The 11,833-nt window shown below is 41.7% G+C and overlaps 1 protein-coding gene across 1 annotated transcript; it reads left to right on the forward strand.

The window, feature by feature from the left end:
- The first annotated feature begins 372 nt into the window (after nucleotides 1-372).
- Nucleotides 373-11,317, forward strand: spon2a (spondin 2a, extracellular matrix protein). Its single transcript, XM_026330570.1, has 6 exons — nucleotides 373-530; nucleotides 3,895-4,123; nucleotides 6,058-6,278; nucleotides 9,516-9,707; nucleotides 10,054-10,225; nucleotides 10,538-11,317. Exons 1-6 carry the CDS (start codon nucleotides 525-527, stop codon nucleotides 10,723-10,725), a joined length of 1,008 nt encoding a protein of 335 aa, XP_026186355.1. The 5' UTR covers nucleotides 373-524; the 3' UTR covers nucleotides 10,726-11,317.
- The last annotated feature ends 516 nt before the right edge of the window (nucleotides 11,318-11,833 follow it).

Consider the following 11,833-nt stretch of genomic DNA (forward strand, 5'->3'; position numbering starts at 1 on the left):
GATGCCTCTATTCCTCATTTATCTTTTTATTTTATCTTTGGCCATCATTCCAGAAACTCTGCACCTCTCCACTCTGACAGTGAGCTCTGAACAACAGGGGTAAGAAAACACACAATGCTGAGTGGTGCATGTTAAAAGAGAGAAGAATGTGATGTTGATTGCCTTGTCAGTAATGAGGTTGCTGAGTTTCCACTGTTACTGACAGAGAAAGATAGAGGGAGAGAAGGGCAGTGGAGGAGAGGGGTAAGGCCCTTAACTGCCTTTCCATACAAGGAGAGGTAGGGGGAGAAAAGACGAGGTGGGGGAGGAGAAAGCGTGAGGGAGTGAGAGAAGAGAGTGGAGGGTAATATGAGATACAATGAGAGAGAGACGGGAGGAGGAGAGAAATTTGGAAATAGAGATTAAGACAGAGAATAGAGGGATAAAGGCTGATAAGGCTGCACCAGACAGGAGAGAGAAAAGAGAGCATATCTGTGTCCTCTCTGTGTTTCTGCTGCAGCTTCTCCCTGTCACTGACTGAGCTAATGCAGGTAGGACACACACACACACACACACACACACTGAGCCTCCATTCATTCTAGGCACAGAGAGAGTCAGAAAGTGTGAAGGCAGCTTTCTTAAGGTCCACTATGCTTATTTGTTTTTCGGGGGATGATGTATTTTTGAGTAAATATGCATTAATTGTTGTCCTTCACTTAAGTTGAAGTAACAACAGTGCATGAATACTGTTGTGCATTCAAAAAGTTGGTTGAGTAAAAACAAAATATTGTAGGGAGGTTGTATTAAAGGATTACCATCATCAAGATATGCATGAAGTAAAAGTTACTAGTTCTGTGGAGCAGTTATGGGATTATTATGACTGATGCAAAAACATTTAAGCAGCATTATTGTTGCAGCAGTTGAAGGTGAAATTGGTGTAGACGTTTTGTGGTTTACACTATAACAGCACGTCATAGTTTATATTTTATATTTTATATAGCTAACTAACTCATATTAATTAAAGTACCATAGAATTGTTGCTTCATTTTCTACAGTTAAACATATACCATTTTTGTGCTTGTGCAAATATATTTTTTTGGTGGCGTTTGCAAAAGAAGTTTTTTTGTTTATCCCTCAACAACAACATAGTGATTTTTTTTTTTCATGTGTTTGCACCAGCAGTTGCTCTGCCTCATTAAGTGGAGTACACAGTGCACATGCATGTTCATGCACTGTCCATCATGTCTGGTCCTTATTTTGGAAACATGGCTTTAGTTTAATTAAATTGTTCAGGCAAATCAGCATCTTCTCACTGAGCTGCTGCCTCACAATGGTCCTGATCCTCCTACATGAGAAACAGTCATGTTTCTGAACTCCTGTTGTGACACATCTCTGACCGAGTGTGACTTTCTGTTTGCATGTATATACAGTGTGTAAAAAAAAAAAAAAAGGTCATTCAAGGCATCGCATTTCTCAGCACAAATTCCCAAAACATCACTGCCCCCGACATAAGATTTTTGAGAATATCTTTGAGAAAACAGCTAATTACCTCCTCACCATCTCCTTGTTAAAAGCGAACATACTTCCCATGGTTTTACAAATCTGTGGTTTTGTTCGCATACCTGCATGCTTGTGTATATAGGCCGAGATGAATGTGCATTATCTCTGCATGAGGCTGCTCTAATTACACAGAGAAGCAGCCGCTATGTTTGGCTGCGCGCCACATCCCCTCGTTTTATTGTGTGTTGCGCTTGACAGAAAACCCTCTGTCTGTCTGTCTGTCTGTCTGTGCGTCTACATCGCCTGGTCAGAGCAGGTCTATGCCGTGTGTGCATGTAGACCTAAAGAGTGTAAACTTCACATCAACTGAAAATAAGTGTGTGCCTCTGCAAGCGTCAATAAATATAAGGCCTGTGATTATTAGGTTTTTCTGTGTATTGACTGATAAATTTCTGTGGAGGAAATTTTAAAAAAAAGTCTGTCTTTAGTGTGTTACAGTGTCAGTATGAAAAGTTCAGAAGTAAGGTCGAAGGATCTACTGAACTATGGCCTCAGTGTAGAAATAGGGTCATTCTATTAATGGTTATAGCCACAGAGACCACATGACAACCACTACAAGCCTGAAAGACTGGCCTTACATGAGTGTCGAAGAATAATTTTAGAAAAAAATGTAACAGTAAATCAGTACATCTTGCTTGGAAGAGACATGAAAACAGCTAAATCTGGGCAAGTGCCTTTTGACAGGACTGAGTTTTAGGTTTGAAAAGTACTGCCAGAACAGAAGCAGTTGAGATCGCACACTAATGTAAAAAAAAAAAAGTATGTGCTGAACTTCCATTAACCTGAGCCAACAGTGCTCAACCACAGGCGTCAAAAACTTCATATGATCAGTCTGAAAATAACATTAAAATGTCATTTTTCCAAGAGAAAAAAATACTTTTTGGAACTGGTTGCACATTTAAGCATCTCAGGCTGGAGCTTTACCTGCCTCCTGCAGAGCAGCACAGTTGCAGCCAGTGAGATGATCAAATGACTGAGTAGTGAGATCAACGTTCGGCTCTGTGCGTCTCCATGCTCAAGGTACTTTTATGACTGGCTATTAAACTGTGCAGTGTTTAATATACATTTTTAAAACACAACATTTAAACCTATTGTCAAAAAAATGTCAGAGTTGGAGCTTTGCAGTTCCATATTGGCAGAGTAATACTATCTGACCTCTGGAAATAGACTTCAGGGACAATGTGTAACAGTACATGAGTGTTTAATGCGTTGACATTGCATGTGGGTACGTGTGTGTTTGTGCTCTGGCTGACCCAAATTTAACTGTCTGCATTCTGCAGCTGCTTGGAGGTTTAGTTATAGTATAGTAACCCATAGAAATGCCATGCAAGGCTGCAGCTACAAAACAACGCTCTTCATTTCTGTAACATAATAAACACACAAAAAAATGTATCTGTCGTCAAGTCATAAACTGCTAACGTAAAATCAGTTGCTAATGAAATCATTTCACTTTTGCCACCATCAGAATTGGACATAGAAGCAGAGTAGAAAGGATTGGATGAGGATGTGATGTTTTGCTTGGAGGAAAGGAGTGCAGAGAGGACTGGTGCAGGAGGCTGACAACAAGCAAGACTGATTTGGAGCATTGTAAAAAAAATAAAATAAAATAAAACCCCCAAACACCCCTAGTAACAACAATGTCTTAATTCAGACCCACTAGAAATAGAAACACAAGCGGCTCCTTTCTTTTTCTTTCTTCAGCCTTACACATTTACGTGTCGGCCTCTTCTCTTTACTTCTCCTAATAAGAGTGTGAGTCTGACTCAGCAGCCAGTGGTCAGTGGATGGTCAGTCAGTGAGGTCAGTAGAACAGAGGAGCAGACACGACAGCCTCAGAGATGCCATGTTGCTTTATTCTAGGACAGCTTCTCTGGCAGACATTATCGTGACAGCAATGGATGTTAACCGCTTTGCTGTGTAGCCACAGATTGGCTCTGGACCAACACACACTTGGCCCAGCAGAATAGGCGGACTATTTTTTTTTTTAATCAAAGGCTTTAGGGTCAGTGGGTCCAATGAGCTTTGTTCTTAGATAAAATGGATTTGTTGTGATATGCAGGCAGAGGCGTGGAGTTTTCATTCTTACACTGGTTTTCCAGGATTGTCTGGGTTTGGTTTCCTAAATGTTCATGTTAAGACCTTTTCATTTGCTCTCACAGAGACTGCATACCTGAGTACTTCTTAGAGACTTGCTCATCAGCTCTAGATTTTAAAACTGCTACACATTTTGTGGTACTCATGAAAACTGACAGGTGGGAGCAGTATTTTTTTTATCGTTTATAGTCATCAGGGAACCTAATACAGACATCTCTGCCATATTTGCAAAACCACTTTTTATTTCTCCATGTCTTTCAGATGATGTCATCAGAACACCTGACCTGTGGTTGGCTGCAGCAGCTGCTCGTTGTACTTCTGAAGCTTTGCCTCGCTTTTGCTGGGCCTCTGCGGCCACTCAACAGGACAGAATGCACAGCCAAGGGCCCTGCTTCTTACATCCTGGTCTTTACTGGGCACTGGAGCCCACAGGCCTTCCCCAAGCAGTATCCACTCTTCCGGCCCCCTGCACAGTGGTCCAAGCTAATAGGTGAGACAGACTGCTAAGGACAAAGAAACTAGTTATTAGAAACTCAACTTGTGGGTCCCTGAAAATCCATTGATTTATAATTTCAGACTGAGAACATCAGTTGGCAGTGGGGATTATTTGACCTCCAGCACTTGTGTGTTAGCCGCCAACGAAAGGCCAGGGATAGCTACCACAGTGATATAAAGGAGCCTGCTGGTCTAGCAGGGGACACTGACTCAACCTCTGCTTCACCTGAGAATAGATTTTTTTTTTTTTTGTTCCCTGCATGTGTCCAAGGTCTATTGGGGTAAGAGATGTTAAGGAGCAAAGCAGCAAGAAGCAGAGTGCAATAAGAAAGGCGGTCTAAATGCTACCAGATGGGGTTTTCTATTTTTCCAACTTCTGTCTAGTGGTATCTTTAATATTTCTCTGTTTTTTCAACTCAGTCCTGTGCTACTTCCCACATTTCCTCTGGTTTACCACAGTGTTGGCGGTAAAGATTGGAGTGGCAGTTTCAGGATTGGTGAAGGTGGGTGATGATAGTTGGGGGTGCGGTGGGGTCAGACCACTTACCTCACAGCCAGGAGGAAGAGAAGGAAAAGTAACAATTCAGAACCCCCGGTTTTGCTTTTATTTTCAACCCTTAGTGCACAGGATGGATGGCAGAGTATGTGTGTGTGTGTGTGTGTTTGACTGCTCTTGCGCATTGCTGTCTGTGGTGGCTGTGGCTTTGTCTGGTTTCCAGCCCTGATGCTCCTTGTCGGAGGATGATGCCCTGCTTCCATAAAGAGACAAGCCCCAGACATTCTGACACATCCGCAATTTATTTTAATGCTTGTGGGTAATTGGCCCTGGCTTTGACAAAAGTGAAGAAAAACACAGGGGCCTCATTGGACTGATAGCTAGGGACAAAATGTATGCTGGGTATGGAGTTTGTCACAACCTGCCAAGGGGGTACGGGGCCCTGCAATGGTTTTCTGTTTATTGTGGAGACCAGGGGGGCAAGGGACCAAGGATGGTGCCAAAGAGAAGAGGGAATGGAGTTTGTCATGGCCAAGGAAAAAAACACAACCAATTCAGGAAGAACGGAAGTGGCCTTTAACATCCTGATGGGGCTTAAATGTGTTATCAAGTTTCAAAGTCTTAATGCTTGTGGGAAATTTGTTAGGGTGGAAATGCAATTAAGCGCATAAGTAATGGCAGTTTGGGGCGAAACAAGATAGTGTGTGAAGTGTGCAGCACAGGTTACGTGTGTGACTTGGTCTGGTGTGGTGTGTGTGTGTGTGTGTGTATGTTATTACATATATCAAGAATGCTGTGTATGTTTCTCTGTATGCAGCTCTGCAAAGTGAGGTAAGGAAGAATCATCAGAGCATTTGCGAGCATGTCTCTGGCTAACCTTACTCTGCCCTCCAAACCACCGGCCCATGAAAGTGGCTCTGCGGCTTTCAATACGGAGCTCCAGAACCTGCGGTACAAACAGTTTAACCTAAATCTGGCTCTTAATTCTAAACAGATTTCATAGATAACCAGAACTAAATATGAGAATGTGAAGCAAATGGCTTTGTTGGCCCAAAGGGAAAGAAAAAGTATCAAGAAAGGTTTAAAAAAAAAAATAAATTTTTTTTTAAATCCACCATCTGGCTGCCAACTCTGAGACCTATCTCCTGGCAGCCCTGTGGTTTTGTCTGTGATAGATGGAGAAAAGATGTTACTACAGCCTGACTGCGCAATAATGCCAACGACATGCATGTGGGCAATTTCTCTTCTTCAATTATCTGTATAAGTGCAGGGAGTAGGAGGCAGCCATAGAAATACATACAGTCTCCATGGTGGAAATGATCTCACCGTCTGGCTCAGGCTCTGTGGTACTTCACTGACATTGATATGCATTCCAGTGAATAAACATCTTATGCCTCTTCTCCTCTTTCTTGTGTTTCTTTCTTCCCCTTTAGCGGTCAGCCATAATCGACATTTTCGACTGTGGGAGGAGGGTGCTCCAGCCAGTGCAGGGGTGCAGAACTTTGCTGAGCTCGGGGTGACGGTGGAGCTGATGAAAGCAGCCAAGGAGGCCAGGAAGAAACGCGTGGTCGGCGCCATGTACCGAACAGCTGGTATCCCTAATGGCATCGGCCACAGCTCCACAGAGTTGATCGTGCAGCCCCGGACCTCGCTGGTAGGCACAAATAAAACTTAAGTGGAAGCAAATACTCATTCATAAAAGCACAGACACACTCAGACACAATAAATCACACAGTCCATCTGTTTGGCTAAAACTATTCAGTCATTCGGTGACTCAAGCCTCCCCATAATGTCGTCCATCCACTGTGACCAAACACATCATCACGTCTTTCCACTATCCAATCAGACTATGTTTAGCCCAAGTGCTGAAGCCCAGCAGCCACAAACGCCCACATTTATCCTGCGTTGTCTGCACTCTGTCTGCTGGCTGCCCCTCAGAGCTGTGTCAGCTCAGGATGAATTCAGTCAAAGTTAAAGGACTAGTTTGACAATTTGGGGAATATGCATACTTTTATTTTGGCTGAGAATTACATGAGAATATTGAAGCTAATATATGCAGTTGGTGCCAGGAGCCAGTTAGCTTTGATTAAGGTAAAGACTACAAACAGGGGAAACAGTTAGCCTGGCTCTGTCTGCCTACCTGGTCCTCTAAAGCTCACTAATTATCATTATCAGTGTTGTTTTAATCTCTATAAACCAAAGTAAAAATTACAGGTTGCCATGTTGTGAACTTTTTCTTGGCTTGGTGCAGTCACTTCCTCATTACTTGTTGTATCACCTGAAAAATGGCAACTCAATTGGTTACAAACTTTAAATAATGTGTTAATTAGGAGTATTGCGGCCCCGTTAACTGAGTTAGCTGAGTAGAGTTTAGCCAGCTGTTAATCCCTGTATCTAGTATTTCTGTGCTAAATTAATTCTAACCAATTGCTGGCTCCTCTGTGTGAAAAACTGTATAATTGCTTCAGCTGAAGTAAATATGGGGCTTCAGCAGTGTGGGTTTAATAAATCAAGTGTTTTTTTTCCCCCAGCATTTTTTTATTGTCATTGTATTATTAATCCTCTGCTGCAACTCTGCAAGGCAATATTATCCAGGAAGCACAGAATGTTGCACTAAAGTCACTGCTGACTATTGACTTAAACTATTGACCCATTTTCATGCTTAAATAAACGGGCTGATAGATGTGAACTGCTGTGGAGCTGCAGGGTCAATGTCTACCTTGGGTACAGTTGTGCTCATCTCTGGACTACAGGGTATCACTGCTGAGTTTGGGAGCAGAGGTCATGGTTAGTCTCTTTTTTTTGGGGGGGTGGCTAAATATGGGGCCAGGGATTAAACAAAGACAAGGGATTTGAGATAGGAATGAGGCATGGCAACATCAAGAAAGGTATGTGTTGTACTATTCAGGGTTAACCCTAGAAATAAAGCATTCCCCCTATGTGTAAGGCGTATATAGCCGATGAATAAGAGGGAAAGAGGTGACGAGGAAGGGCAGACATTTACTGGCATTTTAGAAATAGGTGTGTGCCTGCCTGAAAGTCTGGTGACCTACATTTATTTATTAGTTATTCCACTGCCTGAACCTGAGGGCCTTTAAAATTATTTGTCAAAGGATATCTTTTGTAAGTACTTGTCATGGATATCGGCCTAACGCCTTGTCGAGGTACGTAATGTCTGTTTGTTTCTTTTAAATGGGTCATTTGTTTTCAGACCAGAACAGAAAAATAAAAAAAGCAAAAACACGATTTTATGTTAAAACATGACAATGAGAGACTGAACGTATTGAATTCATTTCCTACTAAAACAGTTTTTCAGTCTGCCCCTCTCTTTTGCACTGTCTTTTTCTCTTGCACACAATCTAAACCATTCAGTCACAATACCCCAAAAATCCCAGACCCATAGAATTCCTATCTCCATTGTTATGAGCCTCCTCCAATTGTTGTTAAATGGGTAATTCAAAACAGAAAACAGCAAATAAATACCATCTATGACCCATATTTCATATTTTGAAAGATCAGCAACAACTAAGCATTAAAGTGCTTGTGCTACCAGACTGGTTTGCATGTTTTCTTAGACAATTCATTTTCACCAAGGCTTTGCGGAAGATTTTCTGTGATGGAGAAGAAGTGAGAGGGATCATAAGTGCTTTGAGTTACTTTCTGGCCTAAATAACGCAAACCACCTTGGACTGATCAAGCCAGTGACAAGGGATACCTTTGAGTAGACATCCTTGCTGAATGGCCCGATTGATATAGCAGGATGACTTCTCGGAAAACACGTGTTTCAGAGGAGGCTGAAAGGACAAGGGGAGGGAGCGGTGTTAGCAGAGGGGGACTGAGAAGAAGAATGGAAGTAAAGGATCAGTGGTGGATTCTGATTTGGTTCCTATGTTTCTTCCTGTGCGTCACAGGCAAGAAACAGGCCCTATATGTCATGCTATCACTACCTGCCTCCTGTCTAGAACGGTCTGTGCATAGCGCCTACTGAACGGGTTTGATGTCTGTTCCTTCAGTACTTTGTCTGACACCAGGCCATCCAAAGCTGTCCAAGCCCACCCATCCTACCCTGAGTCTCTGCAGCTCAGTACAGGTCCTGAAGTGTTGGGCTGCGAGAGTGGAGGCGTTCTCAGCATGTGCTAACCCCCAGGCCACATCCTGTATGAAGTCACAGGCTCTCGGGAAACATCCATCACACAGGAGACACAGTATAACCCTGCACAGGAAACTGAGTGGGTGCATACATGTGCACACAGGCAGTCCCCAGATCCTGCATTTAGAAGTTTAATGAGGACTTTTTGGCTGGTCCTCATAAATTTCAAAGAGCTGACTTGGTTTTAAGGTTCAGGTTAGGTTAGATTTAGGTCAGTGTTTGGGCAAGGGCTCAGTTTAGGCATTTAGCGGTGAGAGCTGACATTTGTGTAAGGCTGGTGAATGCATTATATCATTGCTATAGAAAGACCAGCTAACTGGATTTATCTTTCCTGGCTATATATCTTTTAATAATGTCATTCATATTATGTAACACATATCCACAGACAAGAGGCAGAATAACACAAAGACAAGAAAGCTGCGTCAGCAGTAATCGCATACAACACAAACATAATTAACTTGGGCAAAGAAAAATAAAATACATGCCTCAGAGCAAGGGCTTTTGGGTATATGAAGGAAGGAAGTAACCAGAGTGTATGTTCATGTTATGTGAAGCAGTAGCTAAATGTTAATGGCAGCATACTATCATCCTCACATTAACAATGCTAACATATTTGATGTACCATTAGTGTATTTCTTATATTTAATTGTGCTTTTTCATTGCTCTCTCTATACAGTATCTTAGCTATAAACTAAATTTCTTTTTTTGGTCAAATGCAATCTGTCTGTCTCTGACTGCCAGTTGTCCCTGATGGTGAAGGTGATCCCCAGCCCTGATTGGTTCGTTGGTGTGAATGGCCTAAACCTATGTGACGGCAGCCAATGGAAACAGGAAGTGACCGTTGACCTCCAGCCCTATGATGCTGGGACAGACAGTGGATTCACTTTTTCCTCTCCCAACTTCCCCACCCTTCCCCAAGAAAACATCACAAAGGTGAGCTCTAACATCCTCTAAGCAGTCTTTATTTGCATATTCACTCAGTGATTACACATTTGTACGTTCATTTCATGGAAAGACAAAGCCGGGTAGCCCTCAGCATGTGCAGCAGCATTGGGAATGGGATGTCATTTTTACTCATCTCCATTTAAATGATTGCTTGGCAGCCCTCGTGCATGACCTGAAGTGATATGAGTAAAAAATTACTCTCTTACATAACAGACCATCCATCATTTCCCTCCATGTGTTTTAAAGTGAGCTATTGTGTATTTCAACTCGTCGTGACAATTTGCTGGCTCTCCTGAAAAAATATGCCTGACTCCTTTTTTGCTGACTTGTTCAGATCACATCTCAGATGCCGAACCACCCGGCCAACTCCTTTTATTATCCACGCTTAAAGGAGCTTCCACCTATTGCCAGCATAAGGATCACTCAGCAGAGCAGATCACCTGACCATCAGACCTCAGTGTCCAATCATATTCTGCCTAACTCTATCAGTCCTCAGCGCTTCTCAGGTAAGACCACAGGACTCACGATATCTGTGCTCCTCAAAGATTTTACCCGGGGTGAAATTTAATATTTAAACCAGAGGACGACTGAAATTATTGAAATAATAATTGATAAAAACAAATGTTATAATAATACTGATTTGTATAGTGTCATAGTTGATGATATGGTACAGTTTCCGTTAAACTAAAGGTTAAACTGAACTTTGAAATGGAAATTGAATGTGGATGTACTTACATTTTGCAACATTTATTGTTAATAAATAAACAGATTTTGTTTAAGACTTGTATATTTAGCTCATCCCTCCCATGTCAACGCAGTGACACCGCTGGACTGTGAAGTGTCCCTCTGGTCATCTTGGGGTTTATGTCTGGGACCCTGCTCCAGAGGTGGTGTTCGTCACCGCACACGTTACATCCTTTTGCGACCAGCCAATGCCGGCACCCCATGTCCTGAGCTGGAGGAACAAGCTGAATGCATACCACACAGCTGTATGAAACCCCAGTAACCCAGAGAGGGCACAAGCACACATACTGCCAGTATTCAACACTGGGACACTCATGTTATTACTGCTGGACTGAGAAATGTAGCTGCATCTTGAGCATCCCCTTGATAATGCCAAGAACTCTTATTGTCTTTGTCACCAACAGATTTTAGAAATGAAAGTTTGCATCATTAACTGTGTAGCCCATTAGTTTTAAAGTATTTACTCCTGGGTGTGTTTACATCAAAACATCAAAGCTAAACTGAAATCTTTGAGATAACAGTATAAACGTTTTTAGATTAATAAATGATTTTGGAAATTTTAATGGATGAAAATGAAAAAAATAAGTTTGCATAAGCATTTACAGTGTGTCCCCCAAAGACTTTAGCGAGACTTAATATGGTGTAACATGCATGTTTACTTGTATATATAAATGTCCTTTCACATACTGCTTATCTATCCAGGTGCAGAGGCATTTGTTTACACAGGGAACTTACACATGCTCGGCACATTGACTCACACCCCGACTTATAAATATCACCAGTCACAAGAAACGCCTAATAACTGACTTGAAGCTTAGAGCCAGTCTGCAGAAGCTGGGCTATTTAAAGGCAAGATGCAAGTATATATAGTAAGAAAGATAAATATTTGGATTATTATCTCTTTTGATATTTTAATGTTGAGATTTTGTATATACTGTATGATGTACCGTATCTTGTATAACTCATGAATAAATATGGTGTTTTCCAAACTGAACATTTCGGTGTTACTTTACACTCACTCTTCCATGTGCCATTATGTTAATACAACATCTAAATTTAAAACTCTTGTGAGACCGAAGTACATTCTTGATTTGTACAGGTCCCTGTAATAAACAATGAAGTCAACTTATTTGTGTGTGCCAGAACACAATTTGACAAGTATTGACACTTCTTTATTTGTGTCTAAGTGCAAAATATACACAACCCATAATATCACGGTGTAAAAAGATTATGATACCAAACATTCACCAAAATAGAAGTCACAGTTCTAAATATTTATAGATGAAAATGATATGGATTGGACGCTCTGGCCTATCTAGTTTCATAACTCAGTTCTTCGTGGTCCTGGGCTACTTTCTTCACTTACCTTT

Source organism: Mastacembelus armatus, chromosome 10 (genome assembly GCF_900324485.2).
Source record: "Mastacembelus armatus chromosome 10, fMasArm1.2, whole genome shotgun sequence".
Taxonomy (NCBI): Eukaryota; Metazoa; Chordata; class Actinopteri; order Synbranchiformes; family Mastacembelidae; genus Mastacembelus; species Mastacembelus armatus.